Source organism: Schistocerca serialis, chromosome 2 (genome assembly GCF_023864345.2).
Source record: "Schistocerca serialis cubense isolate TAMUIC-IGC-003099 chromosome 2, iqSchSeri2.2, whole genome shotgun sequence".
Classification (NCBI taxonomy): Eukaryota; Metazoa; Arthropoda; class Insecta; order Orthoptera; family Acrididae; genus Schistocerca; species Schistocerca serialis.
The window spans coordinates 437691559-437711235 of record NC_064639.1 but is presented as its reverse complement, the minus strand read 5'-3'; the positions used below and the strand labels follow the sequence as shown (position 1 = coordinate 437711235).

At 45.8% G+C, this 19677-nt stretch overlaps 1 protein-coding gene across 1 annotated transcript in view; it reads left to right on the top strand.

Moving 5' to 3' along the window:
* The window catches only part of LOC126456043 (uncharacterized), a 197074-nt gene that overhangs the window by 73670 nt on the left and 103727 nt on the right, over positions 1-19677 (top strand). Inside the window, exons 5-6 of the mRNA XM_050091797.1 lie at positions 12876-13209; positions 18766-18944. Coding sequence (XP_049947754.1) covers positions 12876-13209; positions 18766-18944 — 513 coding nt within the window. The remainder of the gene's footprint in view (positions 1-12875; positions 13210-18765; positions 18945-19677) is intronic.

The following is a 19677-nucleotide window of genomic DNA, read 5'->3' as shown; positions in this document are numbered from 1 at the left end:
TTTATCGAGAGAAGATATCAGGCTGTAACATGCCCAAGAATCAAATTTTTCTACCGAATAGTTTCCTTGGAATCGGATGATAAGTATTTCATAGCTGCCGCCGCGTCCGCGCCAGCGGTTCGGCGAAAGTTCTTGTGGCCCGGGGTTGCGTACCTGACGTCACGCTCAGCGCGTTCTGTGATTGGCGGCGCGCACCTGGGGCGCGTCACGCGGCAGCGGAAGCGGTTCGACATGGTCAAACCGCGACGCAGAGCCCGCCGCGCCGTGCCGCTGACGCCGTTTCCATGGCAACCACGCCGCTGACGCGCCGTTTTGACGCGCGGCAGCCCTAGTGGGAACCGGCCTTAACGCATAAAGGCCGGTTCCCACTAGGGCTGCCGCGCGTCAAAACGGCGCGTCAGCGGCGTGGTTGCTATGGAAATGGCGTCAGCGGCAAGGCGCGGCGGGCTCTGCGTCGCGGTTTGACCATGTCGAACCGCTTCCGCTGCCGCGTGCCGCGCTCCAGGTGCGCGCCGCCAATCACAGAACGCGCTGAGCGTGACGTCAGGTACGGACTCCCGGGCCACACGAACTTTCGCCGAACCGCTGGCGCGGACGCGGCGGCAGCTATGAAATACTTATCATCCGATTCCAAGGAAACTATTCGGTAGAAAAATTTGATTCTTGGGCATGTTACAGCCTGATATCTTCTCTCGATAAAGGACCGAATTTCTTTTCGTTATTCGTCGTGGTTACTTGCTGTATGGCATTTACGTAAACCTTTACACGAAATTTTAATGAGTGTGCAGAGGTAAAAACGCATTGCGTGGACTTTGCGTACAGTTCATTTTAGGTAATACATTATTGCGTATGAAATTTAGTCAACATATCGAAATTGTTTTTAAAGCTGAGAGCAGATCGATAGCTATCACCGTTCTCGAGATATTGACTGATATGTCGGCGGACGGGCTATGCCGTGACCGCGCGCGGGTTGCTCGGCGGCGCGACCGGTACTTCGTCCTGCTCGTCGTAAACCATGTGGTTGTATCAACCGCAAATTTCGTAAACGGTTCAAGAAATCGAATTGGTTTTTTTTTTTTTTTTTTTTTTTTTTTTTTTTTTTTTTTTTTTTTTTTTTCAAACGATAACTTGTGAAAAGTCATGTATTTCGTCGCATGATAAATATCCTAAATCTGTTTATCTACCAAGATATGAAAGTAACTACAGTTTTTCAGAAGGGATAGATGAATTTTTTAAATGGCATTAATAGCATGTCGAATGAGAAGTTAAACCGAAACTAATTTGCTGGTATGTCATAAGATGTAATTTACTAAATATGGAGAGCTATTGATTATTTCCTTTCTTTTTTCTTTATCCAGTGTACTTTACAGATTCAAGACGCGTTTCGCCTTTTACTTTAAGGCATCTTCGGTGGAATCTAGAATGACTCAGTTTTGTTTTGATCTGTGATACTTGGAGATTATAAAACAGTTCACATCTTTTTTTACGTGAATGACTGATTACTTACAGTGAATTGAGTTTTTGGCGGACATATACGTTTCCCCTCACCTGCTCACATGCTGGAGGTTGAACTAAAACTTATATTATGGAACATAAGCACATTTTCATGTTCGCTCTTTTTTCTTCTGTCACTAGCAGTAGACGTTTTACCGAGAACTCTGATTTAAAGTCGTAACTACAGTGTGTTCACCTCATGTCCCTTCCTGTTTGGTTTGTTTATGTACATGTTGCCAACCTGCAGAATTATATGCTGAAAACTAATGTTTGTTTATTTTTGTTCTCCTTATATCTGTATGTGTGTGTGGCTAGCCAGTGATAGTTATAGAAAGTTGAAAGTGAATCCAGTAGTTGTCAGACAGTGGTTGAAAGATTTGGTGTTCAGCGGATTTCAGTTTTGGTTTAAATGTTTTAAGGAGTGCATGGAAGAGTAAATTCACTGCTTACATTAATAGATAAAATAGTAGAATAGTATTTCAACAGATGATTATTATCAGAATACTATCACCGAACCCCTTTGTCCTCACTCTTTGACGCCCCACAATACGCCCTGTCAACTAACCCCTATTGTCGTCAAAGTTGTACTGTAATTTCCTCTTCCTCCTCTATTTAATTCCGTACCTCTTCTTTAGTCACACGATCCTCGTATCTAATGTTCAGCATTCTTATGAATCACCACGTTTTGAAAGCGTCCATTGTCTTCTTGACAGAAGTGTTCATCGTCCACGTTTCACTTACATACAAGGCTGCACTCCACACAAATACCTTTGTAAAATAGTATCCAACCATTAGCATTTATATTCGGTGTGAACAAATTTTCTTTTTCAGAACGCTTTTCTTGCTATTGACAGTCTTCAGTCAGGTTTGCGTCTGCACCAGGAAATGCCTTACAATTTAAAATCTGGTTTCGAAAACTGTTCCAAATATATATTATTCTTTCGTGATTCTTAAGCAAGGTGCTGGCGATGATTACATTATGCTCTGTGGGAAATTCTATCAGGTGGCTTCCACTTTCATCCCCTCCACCTAGCCTTTGTGTTCTTACTGTTTTCGTGTACCTGCTACCGTACCACATTTAAAATTTTGTCTCGCTAAACTATCTGAATAATCTCTCTTGTTGTACATTGTTTCACTGTGTTAGGAGATAGTGAACAATCGTGAACGGTAGTCATGAAATCTGTTTATGGTGAAATGAGAAAACATGAATAATGAAGTATGTGAAAGAGCACATTGTACAGAAAATGAAAAATTGGTATGTCTTCACCCAACTTCATCTTTCCTTCACGTAGGTGTAAGATGTAGTTAATCAAACGCACCGCGCGTTTCAGTGGGTCCTGCCCCATACCTCAGTGGCTGTCCGTCATTGGCTACCGCTAACGTCTGCCGCTTCCAGATGGGAACGCCAATTCCGCGAGCCGCCGCGTCAACGCGGAAAACGCTTGCCGCTGCCGTTTCCGCACGCCGCGCTGCCGCGCTCTAGTGGGAACCGGCCTTAATTCCTAGCTCCGGGTCGACAGGTAGAGTTCACACGTACCCCCTGGTACAGGACACGCCCAGGAAGAGGTGATTGCCTGAGCTGCAATCTTCCCAAATTGGTCCCTCCGTCAGGTGTTAGAGAGGTGTGAACAATCACCTAAGGCGGATGCACCTCCTTGTGAAGGGAGCCCCCAGTTGTTAGGAGTGCGCCATCAAAGATAATGGCAATCATGGGGACTTCCTCCTGATGAGTCAATCAACTTCCCAATCAACATCTATGAAACAAAAACGTAATGAGGCTAATGATTCGGAGACCCTTCCTGATGCACAATGCTTCCTTGTGGTCTCACGTACTGAAGACTGTCAGTCCTTCACCACGGTAAATCAGTTTATTATTCAGAAAGGTGTTGATGCAATTGCCGGCAATGTGAAATCCTGCTCTCATTTACAGAATGGCACTATGATTTTGGAGACTACTTCTGATTCTAAACCACAACAACTGCTTGCTGCCTCGCTTCTCCACGGCTACCCTTTTCATGTCGAGGCCCATAGAACTTTGAATTCGTCCCATGGTGTAATTTACACCAGGCTGCTCGACGGTGTAACTGAATCCAAAATTTAATCTTACCTTCTGATCAGTGTGTTATTGCCGCCATCATGTAATGAAGGCAGATTCCTCCTGCCACCCACACTCTTTTTCTCACCATTGATAGAGTGGTGCTTCTGTGCAAGAACAAAGCAGGCTATGAAATTATCACTGTCTGGCAGTACATTCTGAACCCGATTCACTGCTACCAGAGTCATCGTTTCAATCACACTAGAACATCTTTTCGACGCCCAGCCAAGTGTGTCACCTGTGGTAAGGATGTGCACGAGAGCTGTTGTCCGCCTCCTCCTCCGCCCCACTGTATCAACTGCAATGGCCGCCAAGCCGCCCCCTCTCGGGATAGTCCCATGTATCTGGATGAGTGGGCTGTCAAAGAGATCCGGGTAAGGGCAAAAGTGCCTTACCCGGTCGTTCAAAGTTACTGGCTAGACGCAAACGCTGTGTTCTCACATCTGACACCTATAGTTCTGTTCTTGTTACCCCCCTCGCTCCATGAACGACATGACCACGCAGACTTGTGACCTCTAATTCAGCTCTCAAGTTGTGAAATCGCCCATTGCCAAGGTAGCATTGCAATCCCCTCGTCCAGTTGTGCAACAAGCCCTCACTCTCGCCTCAAGGGGCGAAGCGAACAGCTGCACAACCGTGAAGACTTCCTCTGTCCCTCCAGCCAAACAACACCGAGCCTTCCTCTAACTGGAAAGGCTCGAAGAAGTCCATCAAAAGCAAACGGTCTTCTCCTTCATCAACTAGAAGATCCTCTTCGACAGTGTCGCCACTTGATACCAAAGCCCAGCCGGCCTACATGTCGTTGATGTGTAACACCAACCGTTTTCCAGTGTTGGACTCCACAACCTGCCTGCACAAGCAAGCCAATGCTTTGTGGACCACATGGAGCAGCATCCTCCTGCTTATGTGCCCTGTAGTAGCAACTCTTCACTGCCTGTCATTCGGCAGCCGTCGAGGTGACACCCCTACATCTCTTCATCACGAGTCTCCTCAAATAGAATGTTCGCAGCCTTCGGTCCCACAAAGTGGATTTACAGCTACTTTTAGCATCTTAGCGTCCCCTTGTACTCAGCCTTCAAGAAACGAAATTGCATCCTAATGTGCGCTTTGAGCTTCCACGTTTCTTAACGATTTGTTTTGACCTTACCCCTGAGGTCGGCATTCCATCTCATGGGGACGTCATGCTGCTCACATGGAATGACATTCATAGTCAACCCATCTCACAGACTACACATCTTCAAGCTGTTGGAGTTCGCCTTTTCCTTCCCCATATGACTTTTTCTCCTCTGTACCATTTATGTCCATCAGTCATTCAATGTCACCAGGGCAGACATCCTTCAACTTGTTGGGCAGCTACCTCTGCCATTTCTGCTACTTGGTGACTTTAATGCGCGTCATCCCCTTTGGGCTTCTCCCAGGATCTGACAGAGAGGTCCCTGTTGGTCGACCTTCTTAACCAATTTAACCTCTTCTGCCTTAACACTGGCGCACTCACTTTACTTTGTGACTCCTCGCATACATATTCCCATTTGGACCTATCCTTGTGCACTGCCCAGCTTATCCATCGTCTTCAGTGGTCTGTTATTTCTGATAGCTACTCGAGCAACCATTTCCCGTGTGCTATCCATTTGCTGACTCCTACCCCATCCACATGCACACCCAAATTGCAGCTTGCTTAGTATGACTGGTAGGTTTGCTCATCCCTGGCGACCTTCGAAGAACAAGATTTCTCCAGTTTTGATGACCAGGTGGAATATCTCGCAAACGTTATCCTTACTGCTGCAAGACGTTCCATTCCTCGCACTTCCTCTTTACCATGTCATGTCCCAGACCACTGGATTTCCTTCACTAGTTCTTTTAGCAGTTCCACCCCTTCCTCTGTCGTGTGGGCCAACCTCCGATGGCTATCTGGGACGAAGATCAATTCCTCAATTTCCGACCTAATGGTAGCATACGATGTTATCCAGGTCACTATTGGTATCTCCAACAACTTGGGCCGCAATTTTGGGGAAGTTTAGGGCTCTTCCCACTATCACCCTCCCCTTGCCATCGGGAACGAGCGGAGACGGCTCGGCTGATACCCTTCTCTTCTGAACTTGCGAGTGCTATAATGCCATCTTTACTATGAGGAAGCCTGATCATGGTATTAGTTCATTCAGATCTTCTATCCCAGGGCCAGACGTCATGCACATTCAGATGTTGCAGCACGTTTTCTTGCAGGCAATCACTTTCTCCTTAACATGTATGACTGGATCTGGGCAGATATCACATTTCCCGGAAGCTGGCGAGAAGCAACCCTCATACCCATACCTAGGCCTGGTAAGGACAAAAACCATCTTCTAGTTAAAGCCCCATTTCTCTCGCCAGCTTCGTTTGCAAGGTGATGGGACGTATGATTCATGCCCAGCTGGTATGATGGCTCAAGTCTTGCAATTTACAGACGAATGCACAGAGCGTGGAGTTCTGCAGTTGGCTATCTCGTTACATTGTCCACCCATGTCATGAATAGATTTCTGCAGAAATCCCAGACAGCGGCGGTGTTTTTCGATTTGGGGAAGGCCTACGACACCTGCTGGAGAACCGGTATCCTCCGTACTCTTTACATGTGGGGCATCGGTGGCCGCCTGCCCTGTTTCCTTCAGGCATTTTGATAAGACCGAGTTTTCAAGGTGCGTGTGGGTTCTGCCTTATCAGATACCTCTATCCAGGAAACTGGTGTGCCTCAGGGTTCCGTCCAGAGTGTCATCCTCTTTGCTATCACCATTAACCCTGTATTGGCCTGTCTCCCATCGGGCATCTTCAGCTCCCTTTTGTTGACACTTTTGCCATCTACTGCAGTTCTTAACGGACCTGTTTCACTGAGCAGCGTCTTCAGCGATGACTTGATCTTCTTTACTCCTGGAGCATCGACAATGATTTCGCTTTTCCACTGACAAAACGGCCTGTATGAATTTCTGGCGTCGAAATTGGTCTCTTCCACTATCTTTACATATTTGTCTTGCTGCTCTTCCATTCGTTGAAACTACGACATTTCTGGGGCTCATGCTCGATAGGAATCTCTCTTGCCCCATGTGTCCTACCTGGCAGCCCACTGTACCCAGTTCCTCAATGTCCTACGTGTACTCAGTGGTACTTTCTGGGATGCCAATCGCACTTCCCTCCTTCGTTTGTACCGGTCCCTTGTCCGTTCGAAACTCTACTATGAGTGCTTTGTTTGTCTGCACGTCCATCCCTCTTACGCCGTTTCAACATTATCCATCATCCTGGCATCCGTTTGGCCAAGGGCAACTTTTACATTAGCCTGGTTGAGTCTGTATACTGAAGCTGCTGAACTACTACTGTCGTACCATCATGACTATCTCCACAGCAGGTATGGCATGCCATTTGTCCATGCATGGCCATCCATCCTATGCCCCCTTCTTTGATGATTCCTTCGATCGCCAGTATGGGTTGCGTCCTTCTTCTCTGTTACCACCTGGAGTCCACTTTCAGCACTTGCTACGACAGCTTAACTTCACACTCCCTGCAACTTTCCTGGTGGGTGTGAACCCTTCACCACATTGGCTTTGTGAAGCGGCCCATATTAACCTTGGCCTTCATTCACTTCCTAAGGGCACTGCTCCAGCCTCGATCTATCACCTTCAGTTTCACGACCTTTGCATGGGACTTTGCGACAGTGCCTTTGAATACGCTGATGGCTCTCGGACTGATCGTGGAGTCGGGTGTGCCTTTGTCATTGGCACCCGTGTCTTTCGATATCGGCTTCTGGCACACTGCTCAGTATGTACAGCAGAGCTCTTTGCCCTGTATCAGGCCACAGAGTACATCTGACGACACAGACTGTTCAACTGTGTTCTCTGCTCACTCACTCACTCACTCATCGTCCTTCGAAGTCTATGTGCGCTGTACATCGCCCATCCCTTAGTGCAGCAGATCCAGGAAAACTGTCATTTGCTCACTCTTGGTAGGGTCAGTGAGATGTCTCTGTGGGCTCCTAGTCATGTCGGTCTGCCAGGAAACGAGGCTGCTGACACTGCTGCCAAGGCTGCAGTCCTCATACCTCAGCCTGCGGATTCCTATATTACCTCCGATCTCTGTGTTGCTCTGTCAGTTGGTGGTGTCCCTTTGGCATCGCCAATGGTCCTGGCATCACGGGAATAATCTCCGGCTCATTAACCCTCTGGCAGTGGCTTGGACGACCTCCTTCCGACTCACGCGCCCGGGGGAGGTCATTTTAACTAGGCTGCGTATTGGGAACCGCCTTTTTAGCCATCATCATTTGGTATGTGGCGCTATCCAAGTTTTAACTCTCCGCCACTTCCTGATGGTGTGCCCATTTTTTAACTGTTTACGTTCCTGCTTAGGTTTGCCGTCTGAGTTATCTGCCGTTTTAGTAAATGACGCACAAGCTGTCGACCGCGTTTTACTTTTTATCCGCCAAAGCAGTATGGCGAAGGACATTTAATTTTTAGTTTTGGACCCTTTTCTGTATGGTGCCTTTATTAACCTTTTTTCCACTTGCCTGTTTCTAGCTGTCTTCTATTATGTTAATTGGAACTGATGTATAGTGGTTTTTTAACTCTTCAGTCTTTGTTTTCTAGTGTTTTGATGTGGAGGCGTATAACCCCAGTTGTTTCCTGCGCCCTGAAGCAAAACAATACCAAGAAACTGAACTGTTCACAGTAACTCACTGTTACTCCTATTCCCTTTATACCATATTCTGATGCTATTGCTATTACTCTGTCTGGCCCGAAATCCTTGTCTTCTTTCCGTTTCACTTCACTGACTGCCAATGTAATCTAGATTGAGGCTTAGCATTTTATTTTCCAGAGTTTTTAGTTTCCCTACTACGTTCAGACTTCTGAAATTCACACCCCGAATCATGGAATGTTACACCTTCGCTAGTTATCCAATCCTTTTCTCATGGTCATTGCCCCCCCCCCCCCCATTGGCCAATTGGCAGTCTGTCCCCCCCCCCCCCCCCAATATCCCGGATATCCGAAAGGGAGACTAGTCTGCAACCTTCCACCAGTCGAGAGGTTTTCATTACACTTTCAATTAAACGCCACATGTCCTGTGGATATATATGGGGTGTCTATAATGCAGTGGTTTCCATCTTCTCCTGCATCCTCGTGTTGGTTATTGCTGATTCTTCCGCCTTTTAGGAGCAATTTGCCACCCCAAGGACAAGCGTATTGTGAACCTCTGTCCTCTCCTTCATCCTCTTTGACAAGGCCGTTAGCAGCGTGAGTGTGACTTCTTGTGCTGGAAGACTTTGTGAGCCATTGCTGAATTTTATAAAAAAATTAAGCAGCGGCGGGGTTAGAACCCAGGACCTATAACGTTTTTATCACTAGTCAAGGCGATATCCCTACCTTTCTTTGTACATAAACAATATTTTCTGTTAGAATTATATTAATACTCATATAGGGGACCTTGTAGTTGTCAACCCTGTGGAGCAGGTCCACGAAGTCACAGCGTATCTAGTCACGTAACTTTCGCAGTCTCTGGTTCAAACCTTCCACTCTACTGAGAACAAGGGAGACACCACGATATGTTCTTGGGAAAATGCTGCAGATTGTTTCGTTGAAACTTTGCGAGCAAGACTGGTATTCTCAATCTTCTCTGTTAGTCGCTGGAATGATGAAAGTATGACCCCAGAGTCCAGATGACAGGTACTGTTTGTTCCTCAGTACGTCACAGTTTGCAGCTGGTTACATCCTGTTCTCTCTGTGGCATGCTGGAATAGCCTCTTCAGCATGTTGAATGAGGCCCCAATGCATACACTCTGTGTGTTCTTCCCATCACCTTCTGCCATTTCCCTAAAGGGTGCCATTATTCTCCTATGTCCGACGATTAACAGACTCAACTGTTTAGGTTTGTCTCCCATTGACATGGCAGCACGCTTCCCAAGAGGTGAAGTCAGTCTCACCGGCTCAGTTTCGGTTTCAGTGGGAGACAGCACTTCGAACTTGCTAGTTATGGAGAAGAGTTTAACATCCCAGTTCCTCTTGGTCCCTCTCTCCCCACAACAGTATGCCTACATTTACCACACGTATGCCACTCAGTCAAGTGGACAAATAGTGATACATGCTGCATTTGCTGCAGGAGACAGTATCCACAGGAGATGACACTACTTGAGGTACGTTTGGTACCTCTAATGTATAACTCTAGGTAACAACACACCCATTCACAGCGGCTTCCAATTGCTAGACAATAGTCAGGGCGATTTCCAGTTGCTCACGAACAGTAACTACTCATTCCGTGCTTGATAACAGCATACACAATGGTGTTCCACTACGTCTGGAGCTATGTTTTACAGAACAGTAACCAAGGAACTTACGTGGTGCAGTATTTTACAGAATCGTAAACAAATGTGTGTTAAGCTTCCTGATTGTTTTTCGATTTATGGGTGTGACACGTTACAAATATTACCAGAAGCCTTTAGGAACTGAAGTTATTGGCAGCCCAAATGAGATTCCTAATAGTTCTATAAGACTTTTTTAGGTTATATTCGGCAATAGTATTGTTTTCGTAGCATGTATATATGAGAAAACTACACATCCAACATGGCGACAGATCTACATAGGCCTGGTCCTGTTTCGTATTCATTGGACTAAGCTGTATACCTCAGCAAAGATACCGTGCAATGTTTCAGAATATTTGACTAGGCAATTATTGACTGGGACGTTTTGTATGCTCGACATACACCATTTAATATCACCCAGTATGAAGACGCCTGAATCGGGCCAAACGCGTCATTAGTAGATAAATAATTAAAACCATGAAATCAACACTTTTTTTTCTCATCGCATGTTGCTGGCTGCTGTACCATCCCTGCTACGGGTTGGAAAAATTTGTATGTACAGTTCTATGTTATGCACATCCTATATGTCAAATAAGGGTGCGCACACAATGTAGTTTCCACATAAATCGATTTGAAAATCGATCTTCAGCATGCATCATAGTTCAAAAGTGGAAAACAAGGGAAACGTTACCCGCGCGAAATTTTTGAGAGCAGGAAAACAATTAACTGGAAGAATAGGGTTTGCGGTGGAATCGACAGAAAATGGCATAAATGGCTGAAACGTAAAGTATATTTTTAACTGTTTTATAACTTTGACTACGAACTAAAAATTGCACTGTAGAAACGAGTAAGATAAAATGAGTAGATAAGAGTATCTTTATCCTTTATAAATAACATGAATGGGGAAAATATTTCGCCCTGGCGACATGAGAACGTGTGGCCGCACCCATCCCATCACTTAATTAACTATTCCTTGACACCTCGGAACGTGGCCTACCCATCTACTTCCGCTGTTCTTGTCCCCAGGTTTCTCGGAAAACACGAATATCAACGAGACATTAAACAATTACCTTCGTTTTATTCATTGCTCCATGTCTATGACACTAGACATTACTCAAATAAAATGTTTAAAATTATGATCGTTTTTTAAAAAGCGTTTAGTTAGAATTAGAATTGAATGCACGGGTTTTGAGCTTACCTTTCTGAGGAAAGTGTAGCGCCACTGTTGGACGCCCTTTCTTCAGGTTTTCATGCCGTTCAGTTTCACACATCCTTCAGAATGACAGCTACTGCAAGGAAGCAACGATGTCCTCACTCCAAAGCGTTACATCAGTACCTGTACAAGAAAGGGCTTAATCCATATTCACTGCACGCAGGACATCTATTGCCCACGGGACAACTAACGTAATATAAACCTAGAGCCGGCACTACAGCTACTTGTCTCGCATGCCACAGAAGCGCAGAACAGCACGACTACGACAGCCTGTATACCCCCCTCTTTGTTTCTAGTAGTGATATCATGGTTACCACGGCAACTGAGCGTTTACCCGGCGTGTACCTAGTCGCCTCGTCATTTACCGATCGAGGTGGCGCATTGGTTAACACACTGGACTCGAAATCGGGAGGACGATGGTTCAATCCCACGTCCGGCCATCCTGATTTACGTTTTCCGTGATTTCTCGCGATCACTTCAGGCAAATGCCGGGATGGTTCCTTTGAAAGGGCAGGGCCGATTTCCTTCCCCATCCTTCCCTAATCCGAGCATGTGCTCTGTCTCTAATGACCTCGTTGTCGACGAGACGTTAAACACTAATCTCCTCCTCTTTCTAGTCATTTGCTTCGCGCCTCCGTCTACCGAGGGTACGGTCACCATATTTCCAAAATCAAAATATGGGACCCAAATCAGAAGCTGGAATGAATCGACATTTTGTGGAAACTTTTGTTGATACTTCATCTAGACTCGTGTTAAAATACTTGGTATATGTTACAACCACATAGGTCATCGCAGCATTATTTTAAAATTCGCACAGAAAAAGTTATCAAAATACCTTGCATTACTAATCGAGTAAATAGTTTCACAGGCTAAAAAAAGACACATAACGATGTCTTTAACTAGGGTGGAAAATCATTATTTGCATAGGTTACATATTTTTCAGTCTCAGTTGAAGTTTCGTCGTGGGTTGCTTCTGAAAAATCTTTTCTGTTTTATTTTGCAGGAGAATGTAGGCCATTCATGAGTCAAATATTTTGAAACTGAGTTTTATAAAAATCAACACATGAAGTATCTCGAAAATTTGTCTTAGTTGTAACTATTTCCTTAATGGCTTAAACATTAAACCTCTTCATCAATTCAAGAACCTTTTATGATCGAAAACCCACGTTCTGCAGTAGCATTAGTGACAGACCTCGTTCGGTATGGTTTAATTATTTGGGTGTGATCACATTTGCTCTTCATTTGGTTAGGTTATGGTACACGTTATTCAGATACACGCTATTTCAAAATATACTGAAAGATTGATGAAAAACGGAGCACTATACGTCCCTTAGGTATTTTGTCGGGACAACGGGACACTTAATCTAAACAAGGGACGTTCTTGTAAAATATGCGGCGTCTGGTTACCCTAGCGTAGGGTTAAGTTTAAGCTCTCGCAGTTTGTCTTGCTCTCTAGTGCTGGCGGTTTAGAAAGAATAAAATCAGCTGACGCCATTTGCGCCCACTGACAAATGTGCATAAAGGTTCATTGTAAAAATAATTACTACTACTACTACTACTACTACTACTACCACCACCACCACCACCACCACCACCACCACCACCCGTGCTGCACAGAAAAGTGAAGCGGCCCGGCTTCCCTTGCTGCCACTGCGCAACGTCTACTTCGCTGAAGACTAAAAGTAGGATGGGTTTGGAGTTTATCAAATGCCTGCTTAGGTAGCTACTGGAACGAAATGTCTGAAGCGCCGACTGTGGCATTACAGAGGAGGCAGAGCCACGGGACGAGAGCGCGCGATCGTTCCTGCGCCGGAACGGCACGGGCTTCCTCGTCCTGAAGCAGCTGCGACCTGGCCTGCTGCAGCAGACCGTGGCGGCCATGAACAGCCCTGTGGCGGCAGCGGGGATGTCGCAGCTAGCGGTGCAGGACCAGCGCGTCGGCCGCGAGATGGACGCGGGGAACCCCCTGGACGCAGTCCTGGCCGCTACTTCCCAGCCCCAGCCACAGAGGCAGCACCGTGCAGACACCACCGACGCCATCCTCAGCACGCTCACCGCACTGGCCGAAGACGTCCACTGGATACGGGTGCAGCTCGCTAGGTTAGTTATCTACCACTCACGTCTCCCTCCTTTCTCCGCACAATTACATGAGCTTTTGCAACACGCGTTTACTACGACACTCTACTGGACTGTATACCAAAATTATTAATCTTACCTAGGTCTTATTTTAAACAATGACTTTTAAAGCAGTCTCCTTGGAAGCGAATACACCGATCCGCTTTTGAAATCTAAATACACTACTGGCCATTAAAATTGCTACACTAAAAAGAAATGCAGATGATAAACGAGTATTCATTGGACAAATATATTATACTAGAACTGACATGTGATTACATTTTCACGCAATTTGGGTGCATAGATCCTGAGAAATCAGTAACCAGAACATCCACCTCTGACCGTAATAGCGGCCTTGATACGCCTGGGCATTGAGTCAAACAGAGCTTGCATGGCGTGTACAGGTACTGCTGCCCATGCAGCTTCAACACGATACCACAGTTCGTCAAGAGTAGTGATTGGCGTATTGTGACGAACCAGTTGCTCGGCCACCATTGGCCAGACGTTTTCAATTGGTGAGAGATTTGGAGAATGTGCTGGCCAAGACAGCAGTCGAACATTTTCTGTATCCAGAAAGGCCCGTACAGGACCTGCAACATGCGGTCGTGCATTATCCTGCTGAAATGTAGGGTTTCGCAGGGATCGAACGAAGGGTAGAGCCACGGGTCTTAGCAAATCTGAAATGTAACGTTCACTGTTCAGAGTGCCGTCAATGCGAACAAGAGGTGGCAGAGACGTGTAACCAGTGGCACCCCATACCATAACGCCGGGTGATACGCCAGTGTGGCGATGACGAATACACGCTTCCCATGTGCGGTCACCGCAATGTCGCCAAACACGGATGCGACCATCATGATGCTGTAAACACAACCTGGATTCATCCGAAAAAATGACGTTTTGCCATTCGTGCACCCAGGTTCGTCGTAGAGTACACCATCACAGGCGTTCTGTCTGTGATGCAGCGTCAAGAGTAACCGCAGCCATGGTATCGTCTCCGAGCTGATAGTCCATGCTGCTGCAAACGTCGTCGAACTGTTCGTGCAGATGGCTGTTGTCTTGCAAACGTCCCCATCTGTCGACTCAGGGATGGAGACGTGGCTGCACGATCAGTTACAGCCATGCGGATAAGATGCCTGTCATCTCGACTGCTAGTGATACGAGGCCGTTGGGATCGAGCACGGCGATCCGTATTACCCTCCTGAACCCACCGATTCCATATTCTGCAAACAGTCATTGGATCTCGACCAACGCGAGCAGCAATGTCGCGATACGATAAACCTCAATCGCGGTAGACTACAATCAGATCTTTACCAAAGTCGGAAACGTGATGGTACGCATTTCACCTCCTTACACGAGGCATCACAACAACAGGTCACCAGCAACGCCGGTCAATTGCTGTTTGTGTATGAGAAATCGGTTGGAAACTTTCCTTATGTCAGAACGTTGTAGGTGTCGCCACCGGCGCCAACCTTGTGTGAATGCTCTGAAAAGCTAATGATATGCGTATCACAGCATCTTCTTCCTCTTTGTTAAATTTCGCGTCTGCAGCACGTCATCTTCGTGGTGTAGCAATTTTAATGGCCAGTAGCGTATTTTGAGTTCTTCCATCGTCCGTCATATACCAAGACAATATGCATAAGTGTCCTCTGTCAACTTTAAGAATGCCGCGAGGGGTAGCTGCAGTTATCTGCTGCCGTAGTCCATTAACGCCAAATTTCGCCGCACTGTCCTAAACATTCGTCGTACGTCCCACGTTGATTCCTGCGGTTATTTCACACAGTTTTGCTTGTCTGTTAGCACTGACAACTCTGTGAAAACTCTGCTGCCCTCAGTCATTGAGTGAAGGCTGTCGGCCGCTACGTTGTGGGCGGTGAGAGGTAATGCTTGAAATTCAGTATACTCGGAACACTCTTGACACTGAGGATCTGGGAATGTTGAATTCCTAACAATTTCCGAAATGGAATGTCCTATGCATTTATCCCAAATTGTCATACCATGTTCAAAGTGTGTTAATTCCCACCGTGCGGCCATAATCACACCGCAAACCTTTCCACATGAATCATCTGAGTGCAAGTGGCAGCTCTGTCATTCCACTGACCTTTCATACCTTGTGTATGTGATACTATCGCCATCTGTGTATATGCATATTGCTATTCCATAAATTGTCACTTCATGCAAGTATAAAAGACACTCGCATACTTCACTTGTTTAAACATGGATGTCTACATAAGTCACTTTCGTGAATCTTTGTACCGTAACTGCTGATAGGTGCAAGGCAACTGGATCTGTGGGTTGCCAGCACTGGCAAACATGCAAACACTCCTCCTCCTCACGACCTCTCCAGACGGAAAGACTGTATCAGTCTTTCTACGCTCCTCTTCTTCCCTTGAGCTAAACTACGACCTTTCCATATAGGCACGAACGTAAAAAAAGACTATCGAGAGTAATATCGATTATTATACGAAAACTTTTCCAGATTGTCAGTCGGGGAATATGAACTCTCGACATGACTTGGCGGGGTTAATATTTATAACAGTGATCATTGTCAAAATATACGGAAAAAAGGTGCCTGTTAATCACTCTAGTAAAGCCAGTGGGAAACAACTGTTATCTTGTTTTAGCCAGAACTTCTTATGTGATGTAGACCATACGTGATTGTGCACTGTCATGGAATCGTTCGTACTACGCTTCTGGACATTTCGTCATGTCCTCCCTCCAACGCCTTAGGCCATCGCTATGTATGAGGGGTGATACGAAACTAAGCTTGTAAAGCTTGCGGTGAAACGTGTGCATTTGATATCATACAACCTACACAGCCAACTGATAGTACATACAGTACGTTATTTTTCTATATAGCTCTAAGCACTTTCCGTTTTGTGAGAGGAGTTTGAATATAGCCTCCCGATAAACATCCTGTCCTTGCATGTTCACCCATGTTGTCATGAATTGTTTCACCACCACGTCTGAAGCGAATCGTTGGCGTTATTGGCGAGATGGAAGGTGAAAGTGGCTTGGAATGAGGTCTGGGCTGGAGGGGGGATCCATGATGTCCCAGTGAAACTGCTTCAACAGCATGGTAGTCTTCTTGCCTACTTGAGACCGCGCATTGTCGTGATGGAAGATAATGCCCTCGGAGAGAATCCTGGCCGTTTTCCCCTGGTTTCTTCAAACAATCAAGTTTTTGCAGTATCAGTCAGCAGTCACTGTCTTCGCTTTCTCCAAAAACTCCACAAGTATGAACCCCACTCTTTCTAAAATATTGTGGCCATAACCTTTCCAGCAGACGGTGTCCCATTAAACTGCTTTGTCTTTGGAGAGGAGGGGTGTGCCACTTCATTAACAGCCACTTACTGTGCTGAGGGAGTAGTGGTGGATCAATGATTCATCACCCACAATAGTGCAGTGAAAAATACTGTTCCCTTTTGTGGAGAACTGTAGCAAAAGTTGCAGCTTTGCCCCCATGCGCTTCTCCTTGTGTTGATTTGTCAAATTTCATGGAACCCATGGGGAACAAACTTCTGCTGCGCGGTTTGAGGTGCCATGTCACGGATTGCGCGGCTCCTCCCGAGGGAGATTCGAGTCCTCCCTCGGGCAGGAGTGTGTGTTGTTCTTAGCATAAGTAAAAGTAGAGTGGAAGTCTAGGGACCGATGACCTCAGCAGTTTAGTCCCTTAGGAATTCACACACATTTGAACAAACTTCTCCATGTTCCAGACTATTGTGAACAATGTGACGACTACTTCTAAAGACGTTTCGAATTCTCCCGTCATAAGGCATAATGTAATTCTACTGTTGCCCTGAATCAGACCCTCCACGTGAGCTGTGTTGAAATATGTTGATGCTGTGCTGGGTCGGCCACTGCATTGCTCTCGGTGGCGTTTTCTCTACTGGCTGCCAACTTTTCACAATATCCTGCAACATGCTGATGAGACTACAGTGTCTCCATAAATCTCTATCAGCTGCCAGTGAATTTATGAATAACTGAGCGAATTTTTTCACGAGACCAGTTTTCCAAATGTCGCCATTTGTGTTTATCTATAACTAGCGCTGTAGCTGTGAAGTGGCTGAATGCTATAGTTACCAACCACTTGTAGCAAAATTACTAATTTCTTTGTAACGGATGAAACTCCAAGAATATCGGCCCTGTCACCTTAGTTTCTGATCGCTGCCCGTAACACTCTGCCCTTCTGGCCATGAGGGGAAACTCCTTATGAACGATCCCATCAACATAAAGAATTATTGTTCTTCACTTGTCCATTTTTGGCTTAGGTGAAGGAGTCTTCCATTGTGACTATTGCTGCTTATTCATAGCCCTAAAAGAAACTGACGTCACCAATTACGTCATTTGAAAGTATGGATCGTCTCGAAGCAGTTCTTAAAGTTCCCTGCAGACGTCCACGTGAAGTTGCTCCTGATGGTCTTAGAGCATTCGCCGTAATCCCTCATGTTCAATTCTTTTAATAGGATAAATTCACATGTACCATAATGTACTTTAAAGGTTTCAGTTACTGAAGCCCTGACTGTCCCTTGACCAGGAAATAGCTTACTGCTCATCCAGTTTACCAGTGTTGGTCTCTTGGTGAACTGTGACAGTTTCTTATCGACAAAAAATGGCTCGGAGATGATATGTGACATTTACGGCGAATAATGAGAATGTCTGTACTGTAAATGACTGCTGTGCATAGTGGGGAAAACTGATTTCTGAGGAAATAAACGGAATTGTACTAAACGCAAATTTTTATGAGAAAGTGAAATATTTTTTCCGAACACCGCATAGTAGTTCAATAATCCAGTTAATTTCGTCAATAATTGAAATTAGCAAGAAAATTGAACCAGTATTAAATTATTTTAACCGCATGTATTGAAATGTCTATTGACAAGTGCTGGACTGATTAACAAAATCTCGATATTACAACTAAAAACCAGCCAAAGTTGCGAATTTCACTTCTTTTTACTTACTCAATGTCTACTTTCGAGCTGGAACCTATTTTCAAATTTTCGTGACAGGTAGCCGAATTTCGTAATTTTTGACATGTTTTGCATTTTTGGAAATACCATTTCGACTATGTCAGGATGATTTAAAGATGGGTACTGGCCCGAAATTAGTGACTTAGTAAATAAAAAGTGAAATTTTCAACTTTGGCTGGTCGTTAGTTGTACTGATTAATAGAAGTCGCTGTCCTGCAATTATTCCAGAATTTCGATAGTTCGTAAAATCTCGATAGTTATATATCCCAATTTAATAAAAATGACTTTCACATTGTTTTAAAAAGCAGACCTCTTGAGGGCAGTGAGCTGGTGCCTTTGTAGTCTTCACAAAATCGGGCGTATACAAAATTTCAAGACTGTTAGTTCATGTGAGGACAGAAAACAAGCGGTAGTAAAGCGCTTTTCAATTTTAGTAGCTATTCACGACTTTTGTTCCTAAATTATGTGACACCTCCATTTACATTCACAGAAAGAGAGTGTGTGTGTGTGTGTGTGTGTGTGTGTGTGTGTGTGTGTGTGTGTGTGTATATTCACGCTTACTGTTGTTTTGCAGTTCCAACATGTCTATTGTGGGCGCGGCCAGGTCCAGCCTGCTGGAGGCAGAGCTGGAGTCTGCGCGTCGCTCCTTCATCAAGCACACGGCGGTATCTGGGAAAGGCCTCACCCCTCTGGACAGGGAGCGGCTGGCCGCGCTGCCAGACCTAGCTGACCAGCTCAAGGCCAGGCAGGCAGGTGCGTCACTGCGTCTAGAGATCACCGTGCGCTGCATCGCGGTCGGTAACCAATCCCTATACGAGACATACGCTGATCAGCCAGAACATTATGGCCACCTACCCCAGTAGCTGGTATGTCCACCTTTGGCACGGGTAAGTAGTGACGCGTCGTGGCATGGAAGCAGTGAGGCCTCTGTAGGCCGCTGGATGGAGTTGGCACCACATCTGCAAACACAAGACACCTAATTCCCATAAATTACAAGGATGAACGATGAGCTCTGCCGCCATGTTCAATCACATCCCAAACGTGTTAGATCAGGTTCAGATCTGGCGAGATGGGGGGGGGGGGGGAGGGAGGAGGGGGAGGGGGCAGCACATCAATTTGAACTTGCCACCGTGCACTGTGTTCCTCGGACTACTCTATCACACTCCTGACATTCAGACATTCCGCATTATCTTTTTGAAAAATGCCACTACCATCAGGAAGCATGATCGTCGTGAACGAGTGTATGTGGTCTGCAGCCAGTGTACGATACTTCCTGGCTGCCATGGTGCCTTCTACGGGCTCCACTGGATTCATGGATGCCCACGTCAATGTTCCCCAGAATATAATGGAGTCACTGTCAGCTTGTCTCTTCCCGCAGTAGAGATGTCAAGGAGCTGTTCCCCTGGAAGATGACGGATACGCGTCCTCCCATTGGCATGATGGAGGTATAGGGATTCATCAGACCATGCAAGGCTTTGCCACGGCG